This window comes from Manacus vitellinus, unplaced genomic scaffold (genome assembly GCF_001715985.3).
Source record: "Manacus vitellinus isolate BGI_N305 unplaced genomic scaffold, ASM171598v3 scaffold_33_pilon, whole genome shotgun sequence".
NCBI classification, from domain to species: Eukaryota; Metazoa; Chordata; class Aves; order Passeriformes; family Pipridae; genus Manacus; species Manacus vitellinus.
In genome coordinates this window covers 6,274,373-6,298,991 of record NW_021940478.1, presented here as the reverse complement: position 1 = coordinate 6,298,991, position 24,619 = coordinate 6,274,373, and the positions used below count along the sequence as shown (strand labels likewise).

General features: G+C 40.1%; 2 protein-coding genes across 2 annotated transcripts; both read right to left on the bottom strand.

Moving 5' to 3' along the window:
* Positions 1-2,915: 2,915 nt before the first annotated feature.
* LOC103756410 (heterochromatin-associated protein MENT) lies at positions 2,916-11,240 on the bottom strand. Its single transcript, XM_008922457.2, has 8 exons — positions 11,186-11,240; positions 9,713-9,889; positions 8,709-8,795; positions 8,219-8,356; positions 7,581-7,698; positions 6,739-6,881; positions 5,461-5,628; positions 2,916-4,387 (listed from the first exon to the last, which is right to left on the bottom strand). Exons 2-8 carry the CDS (start codon positions 9,878-9,880, stop codon positions 3,974-3,976), a joined length of 1,236 nt encoding a protein of 411 aa, XP_008920705.1. The 5' UTR covers positions 9,881-9,889; positions 11,186-11,240; the 3' UTR covers positions 2,916-3,973.
* Positions 11,241-14,139: 2,899 nt separating this feature from the next.
* Positions 14,140-21,655, bottom strand: LOC103756409 (serpin B10). The gene is made up of 8 exons (XM_008922454.2): positions 21,556-21,655; positions 20,274-20,451; positions 18,873-18,986; positions 17,097-17,231; positions 16,603-16,720; positions 16,096-16,238; positions 15,394-15,549; positions 14,140-14,578 (listed from the first exon to the last, which is right to left on the bottom strand). The coding sequence occupies exons 2-8, from the start codon at positions 20,439-20,441 to the stop codon at positions 14,174-14,176; spliced, it is 1,239 nt and encodes a 412-aa protein (XP_008920702.2). The 5' UTR covers positions 20,442-20,451; positions 21,556-21,655; the 3' UTR covers positions 14,140-14,173.
* Positions 21,656-24,619: the final 2,964 nt, after the last annotated feature.

The window sequence follows — 24,619 nt, the reverse complement described above, 5'->3', positions numbered from 1 at the left end:
GAAAATGAAGAAAGGGTACCCAAATTGTGTAGACACTCTTTGTGGTATGTACCAGTTGCTGCAAGATCCTTTTTAGTAATTGGAGTTACAAAGGGGAGCACATTAGCTGAAGAAGAACTGCTCTTGGTTTTGCTGTGCCAGATTGAAACAGTGAGATAAATTAGTTAATTGATACAGCCAGAATGATAGAAACAAGGTTTCACAGCATCGCAACACCTGACCTGTTGACCTCAAGTGGATTGACCTCTTACAAACGGTCATAAAAAAGTCTTTTGATAAAACTGGTCATTTTCCTCTGGCATATGGTGAAGTAATTTTGGTCTGTTTTGAAGCTGTCTTTCATCCCCATCTTGCTCAGCAGTGAGGTTGTATCTTTCTGCCTGTTCAATTTGACATATTCCCATACCTGTACTCTGTATATGGTCCACTCTGAGTAGCCTTTGGGGCGTCTGTTGAAGATCAGTTCTCTTACTGGTATGCCTAGTAAAAAGCAGCAGAATTTAAAATCACTCTTAGACTAAGTCCAAGTATGGATTTTTACTCTGCAGAAAATCCTATTCAGTTATGTCCCCTGGAAAGAGAAATGAAACTAACTATCACATCTGTTGCAATAAAACTGTAAAGGACTGGACAATAACTAACATGTAAAAAGGGGGTTTCTTGTGCCTGTTATTGATGGCAAAATAAAACCTTTAAAGGTATGAGTGTATTTGCTTTGAAGTTTGAAAGCAGTGGAGTTTTTATATGTCCTTGTCTTGGATACTAACAGTACACCAACTATTGTAAATTTTCTTGGTTTTGTTTTTGTGTGCTGTGTCTACCATTTCTGCTTGTCATGAAGTTCATCCATCACAGAGGTGTCAGGGATTATTTTATGAAGCTGATTTGCACTGGGACACAAAAGCTCCATCTTTCACTGAAGGATAAACTGAAAGCATGTTTTGACAGGCATGGAATCACTAAGTGACAAGCAGTCTGTGCTCACAACATCTATATATTGAGGCTGGTTTTATCAGTTTCGTGTAGGTACTTCTTTCTTTAGTTTTCAAAGTACTGTGACTTTTCAAGGAGGAGTTTGTGGACCTGAAGTTACAAATCTTGATGATACAGAATAAATTCAAGTCTGCTTGTAAATAGTTATTGGGAAATGCAGTTGTGTAACACCTATTACTTGGCCAATACCTTACAGGAGGCAACAAAAAAAAGAAGGAACCAGGCCCTCCTCAGAGGTGCCAAGTGAGAGGACAAGAGGCAATGGGCACAGACTGAAAACGTGAGATTCAATCTGAACATAAATAAACACTTTTTTTACTGTGAGGATGATCAAACACTGGCACAGGTTGCCTGGAGAGTTTGTGTAGTCTCCATTGGTGGAGACAGATATTCAAAATCCAACTGGATATGGTCCTGTTGCAACCTGCACCAGCTTACTCTCTTTGCATAGGGGTTGGGACCAGATGATCTCAAGTGGTTACTTGTCGCCTGAACGATTCTCTGATTCTGTAAGGGTTAGCCTGACTTGAGAGCCAGGTGCTGGTTATCATGAAAATAGTACAGGGAGGCACAAACAAAACAGCTCTGTGTGTTGCTTTCAGTAGATGAGCTCTGAAGAGTGTTACACCCATGAAAGGGTTTCTTTCCTTCTCTTTCACATTTTTCATCTGTATTCCAAGTCTTATACTGGAAGGTATACTCTTTAAGAAAAGCTGAGACTGGGAGTAGTTTGGTACCAAAAGTAGTCTGTTTGACCCTTTGCACCTCTCATCAAATGGCAGTCACTGTGCTGTAGTTCCTCAGAGAGCCTTAGAGGTATTGCTTTGCAGAGCCCTGCAGTGTGCTATGAGCGAGGAGATGCACAAAAATTGAAGTGGGAAGACTTTTCATTGGGTTTGGTATGGAACTCTTTCCACCTTTTGGGTAAACTTCTGCTCTTACATGTAGTGACCCTTCAGGCTGGATATGCACTATTTAGGAATTCCCAGTTATTACTTATTGTGGAATACACACAGCAGAGAGATAGGATTACAATGCTACAAGGCTAAGAATTAACATGCTTACCCACCCTGATGGGTCTTTGATGGCCAGGCATCACTTAAGTGGAGGAGGAATGGTCTTTGTTGCTCCTCAGAAGAGTCTCAGCCTTCATGTTGACAATGGTCACCTTCCAAATTTTCATTTTTTTAAAAAATTATATTTTATACCTCCTCATGCAAGTGCTTCTCCTCCTGAAGCCTTGCTATCTTGACTATTCTGTCCTAACAATAACTTCTCTGTTTGTGGTACAGTGAACAAGATGCAGGTATACTTTGTTGGGTGGAGATGTAGTTCCACATAGAATACCTTTTGGTGAGGTGGAATGAGTTGTAATTATAGGTGGAATTTTGCTGAGAGTAAATGCTTTTACAGTAGCCTGCATTCAAATGTTGTTGTCTTAGACAATGCTTTCTGACACGTAGTCAGAGTACCACAACGGCTACAAAATTTTGTGCTATTCCTTTTGGCCACAGGATACCACAACTGCTGCCCTCCCAAGCCAACAAGCATTGCTTGTTTGCTACTGTACATGGGCAGAAGGGATGTGTGGAAGATTCACTTTTATCTTGTTGCTTGTTTGCTGTTGAACATGGGCAAATGGGCTGTTTGGAAGGTGATCTTCTGGGCCATAGCCTCTAGTCATACTTCTTATTTCTAGTGTGTTGTGACAGATATGTTTAGTGAATGCCTAGGACAACATGTGGAATAACAGTATTTTGGGGCCTATTTGAAGTCCACTGGCATATTGGGATGGTGTGCGGTTGACTTGGAATGGCAAGAGTGGAATCATGCTCCAGCCATGCACATTACAGGATATTCTAAGAGAACCAAGTAGTTAATTGTCTTGAATAACAACACAACTCCTAGTTAATTTACTTTATTAAATGCAGGTCATGGTAAAATTATCAAGTAAAGCATCAATCAAAATTTCACTGGTGTTTCTGTGAATACCACAAATAGCTATGCTGAGATGCACTCATAAGGTACAAAACAAATGTTGGTCAATAACACAGGAAGCAAGGAAGCTGTGCAGATATTAGACAGGAAACAGGTATAATTAAGTAAAATTAAAAAGAGGAAGCAGATTTAAATTCTAAAGGATTTAGATTACATATCAGTAAAAGGTAGCAAGAAGGCATGTTGCTCATAGTTTTCTTAGCATTTTTGATGGTTGGAACTCTCAGCAACTTTAAACTACAAAGTTTAGAAAAATGAGGAAAAAATGCAAGATGATTAGAAGTCAGCAATTAAATGTTAAGGGCTGGACAATTTTTCCTCAAAGCCTAATTTTTTCAAGTAGCTGAAGGAGCAGGAGGGAGGTGTGATGTGACTATATACGTGTGGTGAGACAGGAGAAGGTAAGGAGCTTTTTAAGATTATTCTGGATTTGTATTAAATTTTGTTAATCCCCAACAGTCCTAAACTGGAAATTAACATAAGGAAATGCAAATTCCTCACTTCTCAGTGAGGAAAAGAGGTCAAACAGATTTCTACAAGTTCTTTTTTTTTTAATTTTTAGGGATTTTTTTTTCTCTCTGGGAGAGCCAAGAGAATGAGCTGCACTTCCCTTGAAGTCAGCATTTGACATAGGCTAGATGATGCCATCTAGCTAGGTGCAGAGGACTTTTATGACTCCACCTTACTCTCAAACAACAAAGCCAGAAGAGCAGGTTTGATACAAGGGAGCAAAATTCCACACTGTTTTCTGTGGAGGGCTGTCTCATTAGGACAATAGAAAGGAGCAATAGGAAAGGAGCAGTAGAAGGCACAGGATGGTTTCTGGGTGCTGCCTTCTTTGAGGGGGATTGGGGTGCGAGGAAAAGAACATACATTTTCAGTACAGGTGGCTATATGGCTTAAGGTTGAGATTTTAGCACTGCAGTTCACATTTTTCCATTGAACAGTGAACCTTGGTTGCTGTCTGAGAGCAAGTAGTAATTCATTCTAGGGGAGAGCAGAATCTACCAAAAAAGAGGATGCTCTTGGATTTGTTGTGTCTGATGAAGAAGAAGAAAGGGTGATCAACCTTAAATTTCAGAACATGGCCAACAGGTGCACTTGTTAGCTTTATAATGACAGCAGTAGCAGCAGCTGCCTCAGTGCCCTTTTCATCAACTGCAACAAAAGACTTGTGAAAAACTTTGGAGATCTGCAGAACACCCTTCTCAGTCATTCCACTGAAATCAGCATTGCGGCTGAAGGCGCTGGGCATTCCCATCCTGACCAAATTATCACTGAGGTCATATCTCTCTTCCATTTTGAACTTAGGTAGGTACAGATCCACAAGAGTTTCAGTCATCTTCTTGGAATCAGTCCATTCGGACAGCTTCTCATAGGTCAGTTCTCTTTCCAGCTATCATTTAAAAGAAAGAGAAGGAATTTGATGTTTGCAAGGGAAAAACAATTAATTAACTATGAATTATTCAATTTTATGGCAATGTAACGAATTAAACATTTTTTAAAATAGCGAATTTAACATTTATCTGAAAGCATGAAATAGAAACTGATTTTACTGATTATCAGAGACAGAGTATGCAACAAATATTTGAGTCTAAATACTGCAAAGTTTTGAGCACCGACCCTGCCAAATTCATTGCAAAAGGAAGACAGAGAGGGCACTTAACAGCTGCCATTCCCTGAGGAAGTTCTTTCCTCTCTTTTAATTCAGTCTTGCTGTGAAGAAAATTGCTGTGAGATTGACAGCTGCATTGCATGTAGTTTGGTCCAGTTCTATAAAAACAGGTGTTAACATTATTGCACGTATTACCATGACAGCTTTGAAACAAATGTCTTCCAGCAAGGTCTTTCACTGCCACTCGGTGTCCTGGGCACTACACCATGACAGTTCAGCTCTGATCAAATGGAGGAAAGCAATGAATGGTATAGACTCCAAGAATTTAACAACCTTGGAACTGTAGTAACTACAGTGGTAGATCTCATTATTATAGCAAATGCAGTCTCACCAAAATCTTGGTTTTTCAGACAGCAAACAAGTGGTGGGGGGAAGAGGGGCAAACAGAATGAGAACAAGATGGTAAACAAACTTCCAGGCCATGGGGCAGAGGGGTCTGTTATTTTAGGAAGAGGCTGTTACTACTTGTGCAGTACTGACCCTCCTGAACGTGCAGTGAGATTTAACCCTTAAAGAACACGTAAGATTGGGTGTCAGTCATGGGGCTGTTGAAGAGCTAAGCATCTGATTATGCACAGTGTTTACTCTCTTCAGTTCTTACCAAATTAAGGGTGCTCAGTGTGGAGGAACTTTCTTGGGATTAGATAAGTATCAAAGGAAATTAACTTAGCTAGTGGAGGGGTCAAACAGTATGACAGCATGTCCTCAGAAAGGGAGATATGGTTGCCAGCCTGCTTTTTTTTTTTTTAAATGACTGTGTGCTAATATAAAATGGATGTATCATGGTTTTTTACCTGTTCAAGACCTGTAGTGTTGTCTTTGATGTCATCAGGAAGGAGGATGAACATGCTGAGTTCATGTTTCACATACGGCAACTCAATCATTTTGAAGTTCATTCTTTCCATGATGAGAACTGGAAATTTATTTCTCATGTACATCATCTTTACTGGCTTGGTCTTGTTCTGTAAAGTGTTTATTTAAAAGGAAGAAATCATTCCTTGAATGGAAGGATGATGATGTCTCAGTACAGTGCAGGGAGCAGAAACTTTTATAAACAGCTTTTAAAACAGCAATTTATCATTCATTTTCCAAAGCTTTTCTTGACTGGACTATATTGTTCATCTTGATGTTTGTCCCAAATCTTTCATTGGGGGCTGAACTGACAGATTTTTCTCTTCCCCCCTCAAAATATGCACAGCAGCCAACAGAGGAGGGAGGAAGAGAGTTAGAAATGTCTGCAAGGATTAGGGGGATGGAGGAGGCATGGGTTATGGCCTTACAACACTGTGGTAGAGAAACAGCTATGTTTTAAGAGGAAAAATGTTGTGCAGTTTTCCAGTGGTCTCCTCTCTCTGTTGATAAAAAGTGGCCAGTTGATTGTTCCTTATGTCACAGCCCTTAAGCGAAGATAACACTAGTGTCAGAGCAAAAGGGCTCATGATGAAGGGAGTTCCTGCCAAGCAGTTGCCTTGTCAGGAGTATGTAACCTCCCTTAACATCTACGTCCCTTCATTCAGGGAAGCAGACAATGTATAGAGGTTAATCAGAAGGCAGAAGGTAGAGTTTGTGGAAAATGCCCAGAGTTCTTGTCTTTTAATGTGAATTCATTAACATCTCTTCTGGATACATGCCATTATCATTTCTCCTAGTCCCTTCCAACCATGCAAAACTTCAGGGTACACCGCTGCAGCTGTATTTGGTCAGGTATGTTTGTGCCTAGCTAGGTTACACACCTCAGAGGTCTGGGTACCCTACTCAGCCGTGACGTGCCATGTAGTTCTTGTCCATGAAGCCTGGGCTCTCAAACCCATGTTTTTATGATCTAGTCATTCTTAGCACTCTTGCAAAAAGAGCCTAAGTGACTAGTACTTTTGGAAACAGTAGCTGTTATCTGGAGCTCATTAACATTTACCTGAGCATCTTAATATTTCAGTGAGCTGAGCACTGACAGATTTTGCTGTAACCAGCTTTTCACAGAGGGTTACCGCATGGATACCTAAAAAACTTATGATTTCAGCAGTTGCTGTTGTCACCAGGTTGTTTACAGTAAGAAGGACACAGGAGGAGCTTACCTTGCTCAGTCGGAAGGCTTGCAGATCTGTATCTCCTTCCTGAAATTTCACTTCCCATTCTGCCTTGAAGTAAATTGCATTTACCAGGACCAGCTCGGTGGCGTTTGACACATCTCGTGGAGTCAACAAGTTCTTGATTTTGCCTTTTGAAATCAGAAGAGTCAAATTTCATTCCAACAGTGTGAACATTTTGATCATTTTTTCCCTCAGTTCACCTTCTTAGTAAAAAGTCCTCAGTGCCCTGCTCCCTAAAATGCTCCCTAACATAAATCAATTAATTTCTTTACCATTTCCAAAGCGGTTTGCTGTCCTCCTGGCTAACTGACAGGGATTTACTCCTTCCCCCAAGAATGTCACAGCTTTGTGACAAGCAGCTAGAAGCAGAAAGCCATATATTGCCTCACCATCTGGTTGCACCAGGTAGAAGGAGAATAGCACCTCTGGCCAGTGCAGGATGGCACAGCTGGGCAGGCATCCCCACCCGCCCTGGAGCACACTGGCAGGCAGAGCTGTCTTTCCCCTCTGTCTGCTCAACCAGTGATGCATGGGTGCAGTGCCAGGACAGTGGTTGTACTGGAGGATCAGCTGATGCAGAGCACAGCAGAGTCAATGGGAGTCTCCCCAAGGATCTCACTGGCGTCTGGATCAGCTATTTGAAGCTGTTTAAATGTGCTGCTTTTCCTCTGTCCTCCCACCACATCTCTACTCACTGTCCACATCCACATTGGAAAGCATGACCTGGCTGCTGCAGTAGCACCTGGGGAAGCAAGGACACCTGCCCAAAGGAAATGGCAGGCTGACTTAATGGGAGAGCAAAGATGCTGGGGTTAAGCTCAGCTTACCCTCAGTTTGTTTTTCAACCCAAGCGTTGATTTCCTTTCCAGACTGTTCTGGTGCTGTCTTAAAGTTAACCTTCTGTGGTTCTGCTTTGTAGTAGTTCTTACTGAGCTGTATATATGTCTGAAAAATAACAAAAAAGCAACAAAAACGTTCTGTGCTAGAGAACTACGCTATTTTTCAGTCCCAAAGGGAAGTTGTTAGCTCTTGTACTTGATAGGCTCTTGGGCCTTGAGGACTGCAGGATTCTCCTTATTGCACTCTCTTGGACTGTGGGTTAACAATTAAGAAGTAACTGAAGAACAAAAATTTCCTGTATTTGTTCCAAGTTTTATCTGGAGAAGTGACAAGGATGCACGCATCCCATGGATGTGCTTAATTTTTACAGTTTTGTCTATCGGGGTTTCCAGTACTAAAGGCACGTTGCATGAAAGGAATCCCTACAGTACAGTCAAAGGGCAATGCATCCTTAAATTCTGTGAGCAGACCGACTGGTATTTTTTAGTTAAGTTTATCACTGGAGTCCAGAGCTCTCATTTGCAGTATTCAGGGTCAGCTTCAAACCTGTTCTATTAATGGCAAGTAATTGAAGTGAGAAATATTTTTTGCACCTTTTCTTACTCCTCTCTGAGATTTAACTTACAGGTAATAATAGGAAGCTTTTTTCCATGTAAATGCGGTTGGCACTTCTCAGCGAGTAGGTGCTTCTGGGTTTGTTGATGGCAGTCAGGAGCTTTTTGAAGCCAGAATGGACATCTGCAGCTTGCTTGTTCTCAGGATCCTTGGAAAAAGAAACCAAACATTCAGCAATTGCATTTTTGCATGAAGCTTTCAAAACATGCTAAGTGATGTATGTGGGACAGGAATTTGGGTTCCCCTTTCTTACTCATTATTTTTTCAAGTTTACCATCAAACCATATAGCAAACCTTCCATACTATCCCAATGACTTGTCCTTTCATACTTCTCAGAGTCTGAATGAGTGATAGGAACTGAATTTCAACCTGTTGTGAAGTATGGTGGGCATTTGTACTTTAAAGGGGGGTGCAGACAATAAATACTGGACTCCTAAAGCTGTATCTGAACATTTAGATTTGGAGGTTCTTTGTCTTCGAATTTCAGCTCTAATAGATACCATTTTTCTTCTCTTCGGTCTCCCCCGAGAAGGCCTGGCCACAGAAGAAGAGGCTTCATCTCCTGCTGGTTGAGTAAAATGAAGAACCTGCAAGAAGAGTTTCTAAAGATAAGAAACAGGCATGGAGGAACTGGTGTTACTTAAAGACAAATGGGGATCAAATGGTTGTCTTGTTTCACTCCTTGTGATAACTCACTGTGCTGTCTGCTGCTTAGGTGACTAATCAAAGGGAAGCTGAAGCTCTAGTATACATAAATTCCATAGAATAACAATGATTAGCTCTGTCCCTCTCCCAGAGCATCAACACAATGCTTCTGTCTGCACACTGCAAGGCAGATCTCCCTTCCACAGCTGTTGCTTCCAGCAACAGGAATGTGTTTGTACAAGCCCAAATTGTTCTCCATATGATAATGGTACAAAGGCCTCTGAATAGGAGTGCAGTGATGCAGAGGAGAGTGCTGGGCGGTGCTGAGCATCACAGCTCCTTCTGAGCCAGCAATGTGCCTATGGGACATTAAGTAGGATTGGGTTTGGGGCTGTGGATATACCAAAACCCTTCATATTTTCCTGTTGGATTGTCAGGCAGTTGTTTAGGAAAGCATAAATCAGGATAGAAGGATGCACCCTGGCCAAGATAGAGAGGGGGAATGCAGGGATCTGCAACCCTCCTACCAATTAGTTAGGAGCTATTGGCATCAGCTTTTTGCTTCACAATGTCCCATCTGTGACCAAGTCATAGAATCATAAGATAAATTAGAAGATGTCAAATAATTTAGAAGAAGTCAGGTTCAGAGAACCGCTGTGCTCAGCATGTGATACCAGCAGGACCCTTTCTCTTAGTGGAGAAGAAAGTGACATGCTATGACATTAATAAAATTTGCCATTCACTTGTTATGTGCCTTGGTTCCTTGTCATTATGGTGGCAAGTTTTTCTAACACTAAGATTTGTAGCTATTACAGGAGCTAGGTATTGTATAGGGTGTATGTTTTATAGAGCTACCTACCTCTGCCATCTCAGTTGCTGTATTCCCTTTTGCACCCAGGTATGTCAGAGCCAGAGCAGCTGATATGCTCCAAGGGGAAAAGAAAATGTTTTTTCCCTTGTTGGTCTCATTCAGCTTGTTGAAAAGATCAACCGTAAACTTGCCAACTGAGGTTGAGACCACTTCCATTGCTACAGCCTGGAAAGAGGCAACAGACAGAATTGTACTGTTTGAATGTTTAAAATTTTGTACACAAAACGTATTAGTAAGAAATGTTACATGTGCAACACAATGCATTGACATCAACAAAAACTAATAGCATAGTTGTGTATTTATCTTCCACACAGATACTGTTTGCCACCTACTAGGAACAGTAATTTCTTCTAGTTTTTTTGCTAGCCAAATAATATTTTCCTCTAACTATGAATATGTCCTCTTTTACAGAGCTGCAGTTTTCTCCTTGTTTCTTTCTGCCTTTGCTTTTCAAAAATATGCAATTTGTAAATTGAGTATTTTTCTTCCTTTTTATCCTTAACTAATGATTTATCAAATTATTGTTCGCAGGGGACTGTAAATGCATCTTTAATACATTGATTCACAGCATGTCTGAGTTTCCCACTGTTTCATTTTGGATCTGTATAGAACTGAAAGCTGATTCTGTGAAAGAATTTAGGCATAATTCTTAGGCTCATTTTCTTTTTCTGATCAGCCACCTATTCTGAATAGTATCATGAACAGCAAAGCTGGTATTTCCATTTAGATTGATGGAGTTCTATTCATTATGTGTACCTACCACCCCTTCTGTATGTTCCAGCAGTTTTATTTTCCCCAGAAACTGGCAGATGAGTGGAGGTTATAAGCACTCCAGACTTTAGGATATCTGCCCAGTAGTACCTGCCTCATGTCATTTTCTACTCAGAAGACCAAAAATGTTGATTTTGTTGTTGTTGTTATTAATATTTGTATCTATGGAATGGAGCATCAGAAACAGTGGAGCAATCTCTGAAGTCTACAGATATTTATCAAGTGTTTAATTGCCAAACCACTACAGTTCTTCTGGCAGCCAGTATCCTGTCAGTACCACATCTGGACCACTGAGTGATTTTCTCCCCTTGGAGAACACAACCAAGAAAGCATCAGGATGGAAATTTCTCTGTTGTCTGCTAATGAATACTCCTCTGAGTCCCTTAATGTGCCTTCACCTGAAATATGGAACTCCTTTATTGAACTGAAGATTTTAATTGAAAGGCAGTCACTACCCTAAGAAAACTTTCCTTCTCGTAATCAGTTCTGTCCCAAATTAGCAGTTTTCCTTAGGCTCAAGATTTATTTTGTCTAATGGTCAACATTTAGGAAAACACGAGGCAAGAATTATGCACTATAACACTGGTATATTATACTTTATCTATACAGTCATGCATGGCACAGATTGCTTTTTAAAAGCATTGTAGAAGTTACTACTCAAAGTTTAAATATTTTAGTTTAAATATTTACCTCTGATCCTGTGAGAGAGAAGACTTAGGTCTTGTCTTCAGTCAGGTTCTGCGTTTGTGTGTTAAGCAATTTTTAAATTAAGAAATATAGTACTACTTGCACCTCCCTTTCCTTCTCCCCTACATCCATGTTGTTTCCTTCTACCCAAAGCTCTTTTCTATCCCCAAAAGATCTTGCATAATTTTGGCCTCTTTGTTAACCTTGTCACTTTTCAGTTTTAGACATTTCAAAAGAACAATGGAGTTAAAGTCTCAGCTCTGTTGTTACACCACAGTAGTCTACTGACAGGATAGCAAAGCAGGTCACCCATTCCAAAGGTTTTCTGGTGTTGTGGAGAAAACAAGTCTGTTGTTTAAAATAAGTGACTAGCAAAAAGGTTACACAATACTTTTTTTTTTTTCCTGGATTTAAGCAGATATTGAAGGCCTGATTCTTCTCTCTGGTTTTGTGCAGCTGTAACTCCTGTGTTTCCAATTCAGTACATCAGCATAAAACACCAAGCTTAGTGATTGAATTAGACACTGCTTGTCCAGCTTCAAGTTGAAGATCATTAATAACATAGGCAGACCCAAAGCCATGAAGGACCATGCAGAGGGTAAAGGATGGACACCCCACTGGTTGCGTTGGTGAAGAAACCTCATTGCAACCATACATGGGAATCATTTGTGAGAAACACTGCAAAACACTGAGTTACTGCACAGTACTTACATGTAGTAAAGGGGGACAAGAATTGAAACAACCACACTGGGAGGGCTTGAGCAAGGTTGGAGTGAAAACAGACAGTGGAGGGAAACATGGCACTGCAGTTGTCACTCTACAGTCCCAGAAGAGAGACAGTGGTGAAAGAAGATGGTGGCAACTACTGTGAGACCAACTGGAGGACAGGGGAAGGTGAAGGAAGGGAAGGAAATTGTGTGCTAAGCATTTTGCTGCAAGCCTGATTACAGGAACAGAGTGGGTTAAGAATTCTAAAAAACGGCAGAAATCAATGTTGTGCAAGGCAGTGGAGAAATGCCAGAAATTAAACAAGTGTTTGTTTTAGTATAATGAGTAAGTCCTCAAGAAATCTGGATAGCTGAAAGGTAAGTTGAATGGTTAGGTGGTAGGAAAGCCCAAGCCAGGAGACTTCCAAGTCCCAAAGAAGTATGCTGAATGTGAGCAAGCTAGCTGCCTTTGCTAGTCAACATGCAAGGATGCCAGGCAGGCTGAGAAAGAGAGATGGCAAGGCAGAGTGGCTTTTGACAGGAGAGAAAAAAATCACACATATTCATTGAAAGAGACATCCAGAAGTCAATCTCCTGCTGGGAGTAGGGCCACCAGTAGATAAGGTTAACCAAAGCCCTTCCAAGGATGGAGATTACATAACGTTTCTGAGTAACCTTCTCCAGTTCACGGCTGCTCACCTTGGAAAAAGGTTGTTCCCTAATATACAACTCACCCTTCAAGCGTTGTGGCTATTGCCACTTGGTAATGACCTGGCACTGAGAAGAGGACATTAAGTCTGTCATCTTTGCAATCGTGCTTCAAATATTTGAAGAAGAGTGAAAAGGTGTCTCACATTTCCATTGACTTTAAAGGCCTGTGAGTTTGTTTGCATGTTGTCATGATTTTGTTTTTCATTGGCCTCCCAGGTGTGGCTTTCCTGTCTTTATTCCCAAGATACATCAGGAAGTGCTTAAGATGTTTATCCCTGGGGACATGAAGCTCTTGTACTAGTGAGGGAAGGCAGAATTAGACCTGAATTCATGGGGATCCTGTGTCATGTTTCACAACTGAGACAGACAGAAGGCAGTGCTGCTGGGGTTGTATAGGGGTAATGTAAAGTACTTGCTTCATTACACTTTTTCTATGCTCCTTCCCCTTTGGAAATCAGAACCAGAAGGAACCCTGGAAGCAGTTGAGCACTTGAAAGAAAAGAGAAAGGACTCAGTGACAGTCAACAGTCTCTTCTCTACCAGGAAAAGGGAGTCTTACTGTCTCGAGAAGATGTGTTTCTAGTAAGATGCTGTTGGTGTGTGCAAGTCCATTAAGAACACCAGTCCTTTGTTCTCTGTTGTGAATTCAGGTAGTCAGGAGCACTCACAGCAAACATGCAAGACTGATTAGAACACTTTCTTAAGAGAAAGAGCTGTGACAGGAGTAAATACAATCTGGGGGATTTCGCATGTCATCTTCCTGAAAGCACTTAGGGAGTACGTATTACTTGTATTAAATTAGACTTAATTCTCCCATTTGATCTTGCCTCAAAACAGCGGAATAAGTGGCAAAGCAAAGTGAGAGCAAAGCAGTGCAGTGCTAGGCTGGAAACAGTATTGTATGGATGGAAGGTTACAAAGGAGAAGGTTTCAAGGTTTTCTTTTCCTCCAGTTCTATAGTGTTATTCAATATTTTCCAATTGCTGTGGGCCAGAGATTAGAAAGTACTTGTGTTAGCCTCTTTTCATGCAAAAGAAAAGAAGCATCAGTACCAGGAACACAGAAGATTTTGCAGGTTTATTTCATTATCAGCTCTACCAGGCCACAAAGTTGGTAAAAAAACTGACAAGAATGTGGGTGAGGTAGCCCTCCTGCAGGGATCAGCATAGTGAGCTGAAACTAATGGAGATGGAGCAGCATTCTGGAGGAAGATTTTCTTTTCTTCTTAGGTACCAAAACACATATATTGAAAATTACTTGCTTAGATCAACTCAACCTGTTCTGAATGGTGGCAGTTCTGGTTCAGAAAGTACTGAAAAGACACAGCAATATTGTTCCATGCACAGTCTGGTACTTACAGGGTAAAGCTAGCATTTTCAGGTTCTTTGGACAGGAAAATGAGCCAGAAGCATGAATTCATGGTTATTTTTAATATATGCTCTCTTCTAACATTGAGAGATTTGTCAACAGTAAAGGAAAGTTAAGAAGTGCACAGACTATTGAGATGCTCTTCGTGGTGTGTATTTTGTTCATTATTGTTGTTGCAATAACCTGTTTAGTAATTGTTGAGTTTCTAGGGGGAAGAGAATCTTCCCAAGAAGAGGATAGTCTTGGTCTTGTTGTGCCTGATAAAGAAGAGGAAAGGGTGATCTGCCACAAAAATAACAGTAGCACCAAGACTTCGTGATGCCAGTGCTGCTGAACTGGCAGCTGCTGCCTCTGTGCCTTCTTCATTGACTTCCAGGTAACACTTGTGAAAAACTTGTGACAAAAACAAATCACCGTCCTTTGACATTCCTGTGAAATCAGCTTGGCCTTCCGTGAAGGCATCTTGTATCCCCATCCTGCTCAAAGTAGATTTGAGGTCATATTTCTCTTCCAATGTAAACCTTGGCAGATAAACCTCCATTTTCATTTTCTCCATTAGTTCTGGGTTGGTCCATGAAGACAAGTTTTCAAAAGTCAATTCTCTTTCCAGCTGCAGTTAGTAAAAAGAGAATTAGAAAATTACAGAATGTTCTTCTCTTTTCTCAAATGGAGGGCTTTTCAAGCTGTCATAAGCGTACAAGAAAAAACAGTAGGGAAACACCAGTTTGGAAATCTTTTTAACTAAACAACAGTGTTGCTTATGGTTGGTCAACACAGTATTTGAACTGTTTTTAATAATTGTCAGGGAATATAGCAGGGTTAAAATAGGTTGATTTTCTGTTCCCAGTTCTGTCTTCCCTGCATTTTAGAATTTATTGAAAAGAGCTTTTTTTTTTCCTCTCACAGAACACCCTATAAATGAAAATTTTTTAAGAGTTTGTTATCCAGAGGCATAATCAGTCTTTTTACAGAAGGTGGCAGTGTCCATACATACCAGTTCTGGACATCCTGAAAAGTAGCAGAGGCTGCCCAGTTTTTGGTGGTTTTTTTTTTTTTTTAGAATGAAATCATATCTGTCTAAATCAGCACAGACAGTGGATCTCAACAGGGCTGGCTGGCTGTCCTCATTTTTGTTGGGCAGGAAGAGGAGCAATCTTATGGTTTGGGTTACTTGTTTCCAGGACTGAGCAACACTGGAAAGCACAGATGTGCTAGCTTCCAAGAGTAAGAAATCTAGTCTGAGCTTCAAGAGGTTCAGGTTCACAGTACTAGACCAAATTTGAGATTTGCTTTACCTTGAGCCTGATCAGTGCCCTCCTTCCTAGAAACATGACTGCAGCCTGGTCTTTTACCTCACACATACATAAAGTAAGTAAGTTAATGAAACTCATTTTCTCAGATGATTTATGTTCTCAGTTGTTTTACCTTTTGTAAGCCGGTGAGGTCACTTGGTAGCAGGATAAACATGCTGAGGTCATTATTGACGTATGGAAGCTCAAGAACATCAGCCTGGACTGATTCTACGTAGCTTAAGTTAAATTTGTCACTCAGGTGCATCATCGGCACTGGTTTAGTTGTATGCTGCAACAAATCAAATTAAATGGTTTCCATTTGTACTCTGAACACTAAAGGACTGAGTTAAAACAGCACAGTGGATGATTATTGTATTTACTCTACAAGCTGCCCAGTGTATCTGAGATATCCTTATGGCTAGGACACAGGATCTTCAGAGGACCCCTGGTCTTCTGGAAAGGCACTTGAAGGCATGATAAGCTATCTGAGCTGTCTCAGATGACTCCCATTATGGGAAGCTGCATTTCACTCTGATTCGTTGTATGGTTAAAAATAAATATGTAAAGAACTAACCCATACAGTTTTGTCCACCTCTTTGTTTTTCCTGCTATCAGAGAATGGAAGCTTTTTTCAGGTCAGCTTCTGACAATTTTACTTGTGGCTCAGGGCCTACTATGTGTGTGCAGCCTTAGTGCTGAAAGTGTGGTGAAGAAAATATACTGTATGCTTTAAATGAAGTAACTATTATGCCGCGTGGATTTAAAGTGTGACAGGAATTTCTCTTTCGGTTTTCTCCATCTGCAGTGTAGCGTATAGGGCAGCATATTCCCATACCGTGTTTATTCTGAAAGGCCTTTGCCTGGTAGCTTCAGCTTCAAACTTTGTTGCCCAATTTCCTTTGAAGTAGAGTGCATTTATCAGGACTAGCCTGCTGAGTGAATCTATGGATCCAGGAGGCAGAAGATTTTGGATTTTACCTAGAGAAAATAGAAGGACATTCACACATCTGTGTACTTTTACTGTTTCAGTGCAAGTGTTGGCACAGTTTCTGTGGTTATAAGGCAGGGAAATTGTAAGTGCTGCCATAGCACCCATCTATTTTGAGATTATTCGCAAATATATTGGGCTAATCTTGAATTACAAAGAAGAACAAGCCATATTTCTCCCACATTCAGATGGAGGACACTAATTTTAGTAAGGCCTTGTAACTAGATGAGTACTTTAGGAAAAGTGATCTGATTTACCTTTCTGAGGTTAATTGTTTACCTGCCATCGGCCCCTTGGGTAGAGAGAAAGCAAAATGGCTTCTTTTTGATTTGGAGAGGAGAGGCTGGAACTTACCTTCAGTCTGTTGTTCAACATTGGAATTGATCTCTCTTCTGATTTCATCTGCTGCTCCCACAAAGTCAACTGATTGTGGCTCTGCATTGTAATATTTCTTGGCCAAGTGTAAGTATTCCTGCAGTGCAAGAGAGAAACTCGTATTAGGCTTGTTCTTTTGCAATATGAGTGCTACTACAGCCAGAGATAAAAATTGCATGGACAAAAGCATAGTGTTTTGTCAAAGGAGCAATGTATTTTTTTAGTGGAAATGCTCAATTTAAATGTTCTTGTCTAACTACATCTGCAAATGATTCTTAGATTAGATACACATCCCATAAAACTAAAATTTTAGTGTCCAAAGTCTCAGGAAAAGTCTCATAGAAAACACTTATGTCAAGGATAATAACATGATTTGCAAATGTAGTGAAAATATTTAAAAGTATGTGGTTTATATTGTCATAGACAGTTTATGAAGGTTAACTGGCACTGCATAATCTGAATAAAAGGCTTACCTTACTGAAAGGCAATGATTTTTCTCCATATAACTGGTTGACACTTTTAAGCAGGTAATTTTCAGTAGGTTGATTGATTTCAAAGTTTAGTGCTTTAAATCCAGTATGGATATTATCTGATTTGCCAATTTCTTTCTTGAATAAAGAAAAAAAATGTTATTCATCTGTTGTGTAAAATAGTTAAAACTTCACAATTTTTGCTTTCATACAGCTCCAAGTAAAGTATTTCTCTTCAGGTGATCTGTTACCTGTATCACAACAGAAGAGGTACTCTAAGCTTGTCAGTATTAAAAGAATAATTTTAAAGGTGCAGGCAGATATGGTTCACAATGTAAGTCTTAAGAGCCTGAACTATGTAAAATATTTAAGGATTTATAGGTGAAGATTACAAAACTTAGGATATCCAGAAAATGAGAGAGAGTAATTGTTAAACAATGCATAAAGATTTGGCTCTGTCGTTCCTTTCATTTATGAAAGTCAAGGGTGTTACATGGAAGGTTTGCCCTTAATTTCTTAATCTCTCTCTTAAAATTTTGTGGTTTGTTCGGGTTTTTTTATTTTGCTTTGTTGGGTTTTCTTAATGTTTCAGTAATTGCAGTAGGTTATTTGTATTAAAGTAACAACAGGATTAAATGAATGTTGGCTCAGACTCTCAAATGAGCTCAAGGAAGATAAACTGTGAATTAGTAACCTAAAAGTCTGCATCTGTGCTGTATTCACCTTGCTATTGATTCAGAATCAGAGGCATGAACAGACACTTAAATCTCTAAACTGTTCAAACCCGTAGCACTACACATAGTGCTGTACATAGCACTCTGTAATTCTTACAATTAGGACAAGCATTACTCATGAGCAACAACCCCTCTCCTGTTCATGCAGTGCCAATGAGATGTTGACATAACCCCTAAAATAAATCTTCCCACCTTGGGATTTGGCCATGGGATGGAGAACCAAGTGGCCACTCATCAAAACTCATAGGAGTTGGGGTTTTGTGGGCAGACTGCAGGGAAATGGCTCACTCCCACAACAAATAAGGATGATGGGAAAGAGCAAGGAGAAGAGCTTGACACCACCCTGCTTAAATTGTCAGCGAGGAAAAAGAGCTTTTTTCCCTCAGAGGGATTACATTTACCTTTCTGTGTTTCTCTGCTGTGTCCAGTTACATATACTTTGGGACAAGATTTCTGCCATTATGGCAAAGAAATATTTCAGGAATATAATTATTCCCATCTCTCTAAGATTTATTGCAGGCAACTGGTCTACTTCAGGAAATCCTAATATGTAAATTTATTTTGTTAACTGCTCAATTGAAATGGAGACTAATTTCTGAAACATATCAACCATAGGTAGCTTGGAAAAGTTAACGTTTTGGTTTTATTGTCTTAATGATGCAATCAAATGTGTGGAAGGCAGATAATCCTTGGAATTAGCTCTCTGAGGTAGGAAGTGTGCTAGCTTTTGAACAGTAATAATTTGGGAAAGAAATCTGCCCTGAAAGCTAAGAGAGAAAGAACAAGAGATCTATTGATAGAGAATGATAACATCAAATGTTAAATTTTGCAAATTTGAGATTAGATTTTGCAATTCTGCCTAAAAAGGGGAAGCATGTAATAAATGTTGCATTAGGTGAAGGTATCACAGGATGTTGTACCAATTAGTTGTGTACACTAATTCTGAGGAAGGCAAATGTAAGCAAATGCAAATGTGGAAGGAAAATACAAGCAAGAAAAGATGTGACCATGCCCCATAGCTTGATCACTATCTTGGGTGAGGTACCTTCTGGAAACATGCACATCGATTTGATAGACTGTCTTCTGTTCTAGAATAGACTCGCATTCTTATGGTTGTGGTGACGTTTTTGGCTCCTTCAACTTTGTTAAAGTGAAGTACCTGTAGTGGAAAAAGCAATAATAAATGGATCAATAGAAAATTTGCCGTTTCTGTTAAAATTTTCAGTGATGTCATGGGAACTGGTAATGAAGAGAGTCAAGCTCAGATTTTATTCAGGCCTTTCTGAATATAAAATCTTTGATTAAGTCTTGAGGCTCATGTGTACAAAATGGCTTGTGTACACTAAGCTGAGGGCTGCAGTGCAAAACTCTTACATACCTAGTCTTTATAGAGAAATCTGCCTGCTTGGAATTATGTCTTAGGAAGAGCCAATTATCTCCAGATGGAGCCTATCAAAACAGAAGTCTAAATGGAGCATGCATATGTGTTAGAAAGCCTGAAAATTGTGCAGGCAGTTTCATGCCTTAAATCCCTTTCTCTGGTCTTGTTCGCCTTACCCAGGCTACAAAGGGGCACGATCAACCTTGGAACATTTTTGAGAAGAGCTGTGCCTTTTGTTTTGTTTTCCCTTCATCCTAACAGGAGATCACTCCTTTCTTTTTTACCCTACTGGCTCTCTTTTTTCCTATATATCAGGAGTTACATCACTGCCCTAGCAGGTGGGACAACTTCTGCCTTAGCAGATGCAAATTCATAAGGATCACCTCCTACGATAGGAGGTAGGTAACTGCATTAGGTGTTAGGTAACCGTGCATTGGGGCTGTCATTGCTGTCACGTGCTGAAACCATGAGCTTTGAACAAGTGCAACTTAGTGAATTCAGTCAGTGATTTTGCCAATAAAATATACATCCTAAAGAAAGGGTTGTAGTCTCAACTTGTTTCTTCTCTAATCTCGGAGATGTGGATTTATGTTTAGCAAAGTGTAAAACTTATAATAACTATAAGGGAGAGTCCTTTTCTGTGCAGTCATTTCCAGTAAGATGAGATATGAGATAAGAATTTTCTGTGGCGGAGTAGAAGAAGAATCCAAACCTCCTACTCCCTGGTGAGTGCTCAAGTTACTGAGCTTTGGGATAAAAATCCCTTGTTTCTGCTGGTGAAATTTAAAAGGTGACAATGGCACCAGTGCCACTTCTGTCATTTCTTAGGGTCCTGTTTGCAGAGGCTAGAGTAGAGTTGATCTGCAAAAGTGGAGAACTGGTCTATTCATTGCAAAGCACATCAGGGATAAAATGGGAGCTGGCATAAGTAGAAAAATCACTCTAATCAAAACTCTACACATATATGGCTTTCCTCTGTTCCATCACAGTAAAATTCTGTCATGGAGGACATTATTCCAAGAGACCTACCCTTTCAGACATCTACTTTTTGAAGCCCACACTCACCTTTGCCATTTGATCTGCAGTGTTACCTCTGGCTCCCAAATAAACCATAGCCAGGGCAGATGAAATACTTAAAGGGGAGAACAAAATATTCTCGTCACCATCTTCCTGACACTGCTGTTTGAAAAAGTCAAGAGCAAAGCTTGTGTTTGCTTTATTTAAAGCATCCATTGTTCTGAAGCTGCAAAGAAAGGGAGAAAATATGCTATTAACAAATGATTAATTATGACTGCTATGTGTCTGCAAGTTTCTCTTCACTTTTTGAACTTCCTTTTGTGATTTAAAGGCTTTCTAAAATTATCTATATGAAGAATGAGGAGGATTAACTATAATAAAGTCATATAAAGTTTAGCATGCCCTGTCCATGTCCATGTCCATATTTCACTGATGGCACTAGCCATCATTTTTAGGGATAAACCAGCCTCCAATCTTGTTTCCTATTTGGTGACCATTTGCTGCACTGTCCTTTACAGCATCTTGGAGTAACAGTTGATAACGTTACTCACCAGTGCCTGGACTAGAAAATATGGAGAAGCTCTCCCTTATGACAAATTTTATGCTTCAGTTTGTGCAAGAGTGTTTTGATGCTCATTGCTGTAGTGAACAAATACTCTGGTAACAATAGAGTCAAATTATTCATTTAGGTGAGGACAAAAGATTCCTTCCTATGCTTGAGGAAGCACCGCCCCAGCTGTTGCATGCTAAGCATCCTGAATTACCTTTTTGACTTTCAGAAGTGTCCTGAGCTCTGTCTTACAGTGGTAGCCCAGATCCTAGCTTCCCAGTACTTCTGCAGGACAAAGTTTCTGTATTCAGTAGCCCACGAATGCTGCTATTTGTCATTTGTCTTTCAGGTTTAGCTGAGAGCTCTAGACAGGGACTAGGAGATTTTCTGGTTGGTATGGGATGGCCTTAGAATAAAGACAGTTTGTCCCCAAAGTAGTTTGCATACCAGGAGCTGATCTGATAATTCTAAGCACTAAAGAGCACAAGAACAAATTAGCTGACTTAAGCAAACATTGTGGTTCTTACTCTGCTATGATATATGTGCTAGTCAGTGAGCCCTAGAAATTATAGAACTCTGAACAATAAATTGCTCTTCCTGTATATTTTTAAGACTTTCACCTTCTAGACTATGCCTGTGCAATCTTAGTTAATTACTTTCCCCAGTATTAGATGGTTTCCAGTTCAGATCCCTGCTTCCTTTTTTGCTATGCATTTGTCAACAAAGCAACATCATCCAAGAATGTGTGAAATAAATGGTATCTAGAAATCATTACAGTACCTTGTTCTGTACAGGAAGAAACACTGCTGCTCCAGGTGTCTCCAAGGTTTCTGCAGTTCACATGAAGGGTAGGGTGAATTTATAGTGTGCCTGGCCGGTTCTGCAAAGGTTCTTATGACTCATGACTGGGCAATGTGTTCTGCGCTGTAGCCCACATCCCTGTGGGAGAGCTGAATCATCTCAGAGTAGGATGTGAAGTGATGGTAAGAATGATACCACACAAGAACTTCACAAAACTGACTACATAAGTATTTCTATAAACACTTCTGTGGCAACAGACTAGTAACAACTTGAACCCACACTACTTTGAAGAGCCTTTCTTTTGTGGTTTGGAGAGTTTAAAAAAAGGCAGTTCCTGACCTACTTTTTTTATGATTTGTCTAAAGAATTTATCTCTGAGAAACAGACAGACAAAAAAAAAAAGAGAGTGACTTCTTATGTGTGAGTTTTTCTGTTGTCCTTTTCCTTCTCAGAAAGAATTGGTCACTCCTGGTGGGTTTCAGTTTTGGAAAAATGGGTTTTGCTAATCTTGAAGGATTTTAAGACAGTACAACCAGGGAAATGCTGCCACTGTGAGATAGCCAAGGTTAAGAGACAGGCATGAGACCTTTGCTTGTACTGTCAGTGGCAACATCACTAGAATCTAATGTGGGTCTTAAATTAGACTTCATTTCTGTTTCCCCACCTAATCTGAAAGCTGACTGATGTAGCACAACAGAGATCTATTCCTTATTTTTTTTCCATTTCATCTTTCCTTGGCTACAAAAATACCTCCTTTCCTGATTTTCCTTGCAATCATGCTGTCCCTTCCTCCGTTGTCCTTCCTGTAGCCGTCCATCCCCACTCTGACCCCTAACCGAAGCATCCTGTATAATCCTACCCTGGCCCTTTATTTCATTTTTTACCTCTCTGCATTGTTGAAAACTCCACCTTGAAAACCTAGACAGGAGTTGCTTTCCAGGGCTGCCTCCTCGACACCGAGCAGGACTCACAAGGTCTCTCTCCTTGGCACAAACTACCTTTGGAGCTTTCTTCTGACCTGCTGTCTATGAGCATGGGTTAAACGTGGACTTGTGTTGTAGGTCAGCAGCTGTCATGGAGGATCCTGTAGTGAGGAATGAACTATGGAAATACCTGCAAAATTTGATGTAGGGCATATGGGTGCGCAGCTGCCAATTCCCTGCCAATGGTGAACCTTCTGCAACAATATAATTGGGAAAGGAAAGCTTTGTTAAAGTTGCTTTCCTACCTGTGAGGTGCCACATTACTTTAATTGGATATTTTCCTACCCCTCGGGTCTTTTAAAATTGTAGCAACACATAAGGAGCATGTTTCAGTGTGAGTTGTAATTAGATGCATCTGTTAGGTTTTCTAGACAGCAGCATAGTGTAGGAGAGATACTCACTGCATAATTAATTGCTTCCATTACACCTGGGAAAACTCTAATCTGTTTATATTGGCATTCAGTGATTTCCAAGGCTTAAATGATTAGAATAATGTTTGCAAATTTAACCATGTTGTTGAACAAGTGATAGATACCCTGAAAAGACTTCATTTCCTAGAGCAATCCAATACTGTGGATTTTCTGGTTTTAAAGCAGAGTAATTTAATTTTCTACACTGTGATACTGCTTGCTGCCTTACAAGAAGTGACTGAGGTGTTCTATTTACACAGAAATGCGCAGTTAGACTGAATGAGAGGCTTGTGCCTTTGCACAGGGTTTTAAAGCTACCTTTTTAGAACACTTCTTGAGCTGGTAGTTAAGAAATAAAAATAAAAATAAAAAATAGAAATAAAAATAGCATACTGAGTAACTAGAATTATACTCATCTCAAAGGACAAAATATGCTAAATCCATGTGATGGGTTGATAATGTTTTCTAATATCCTTTTAAGTTAGTATCACCAGAGGACACGACTTTGAATGGTGCTACTGCTGACTCAGTAGCAGCAGTACTCCCACTCTTTACTAAGTCAACACAGCAGTACACTAGAGGACTTATATTTGTGTTAATAGTGCCCTTCCTGTGGGAAGTAAACCTTTGGGCCCTTTCACTGCAGTCATTCGTGTTTCCATTTGGTTAGAACAAATATTGGCAGGGTATCAGTGCCCTGGCCAGATCTCAGCCTTTTAAAGGCATTTTGTTTTCCTCCAGTTTCAGTGTAACTTTGCACACGTCATTTTGACTTTCCTGCAGTGTGTTGCTCTGTTCATTAGCATCTGGGTTCAGGAGTAGGTGATATGTTTGATGTCTGAACAGAACATTATTCTGTGATTCTGTGAAGGTTCTTGAGGGTCTTGAGAGAAAGACTTGCTGTTGCAGAAAATAGTAGCTTCTCCTCTCCCACAGGATTTTTAGGATACAACTTTCCATGACTGGTTTTCATACTCATTGGTAGCTTACTTTAGCTATCAACTCTGTACAGCTCTTGGAAATCTCTTTTAATTCAAAATTAACATGTTCTAAATTTCAGGGAAGATCAAAAGAAAAAGTGATGTTTGAAGGAAAGCTATTCAGTTTTCCTGACATCCTCAAGTGTTTTTTACCAGTATAAGCACTGTTTATTTACTTGGGAGGGAAGAATTTCTAATTCAGCCAGCTGAGCACTCTATTCAAGTTTTTGACTGAGCCAGAGCAGGCCAGTAGATTTTAAATATGAAAGAATTTTAAATGTCCCCAAACCTTTAAAAGGACTTTAGGAGATACAAGAAGCATGAGGAGGAAAAGGATTTTGAAATCTGAGAAGATTTGAATATCTTTGGAGGTCTGATGTAATTTTTTTAAAAAAAATCTCTGTGTGATTTAAAGTTAAAAACTGTAAGGAGGGGCACAGAAAATGAAGAAATAGTAAGAGTGCTAAGTGTTCTACTCTGCACTGATGCGGCCTTACCTGGAGTACTGTATGCAGTTTTGGCCACCACAGTACAAAAAAGACATTAAGCTATTAGAGAGTATCCAAAGTAGGGCCATGAGAATGGTGAAGGGTCTGGAGGGGAAGCCATGTGAGCGGTGGCTGAGGTCACCTGGTCTGTTCAGCCTGGAGAAGAGGAGACTGAGGGAAGA

Bases quoted from the DNA above. Each gene is read 5' to 3' on its own strand.
- LOC103756409 (XM_008922454.2), bottom strand. From the start codon at position 20,441: ATGGATGCTTTAAATAAAGCAAACACAAGCTTTGCTCTTGACTTTTTC. The intron at 16,721-17,096 runs GTAAGCCTTTTA...CTTGCACTGCAG, and splicing joins AATCATTGCCTTTCAGTAAG to GAATACTTACACTTGGCCAA. The intron at 16,239-16,602 runs GTAAGTTCCAGC...TATTTTCTCTAG, and splicing joins TGTTGAACAACAGACTGAAG to GTAAAATCCAAAATCTTCTG.
- LOC103756410 (XM_008922457.2), bottom strand. From the start codon at position 9,880: ATGGAAGTGGTCTCAACCTCAGTTGGCAAGTTTACGGTTGATCTTTTC. The intron at 8,796-9,712 runs GTAGGTAGCTCT...CTCTTCTTGCAG, and splicing joins CAGCAACTGAGATGGCAGAG to GTTCTTCATTTTACTCAACC. The intron at 8,357-8,708 runs GTATCTATTAGA...TCTTTTTCCAAG, and splicing joins GACCGAAGAGAAGAAAAATG to GATCCTGAGAACAAGCAAGC.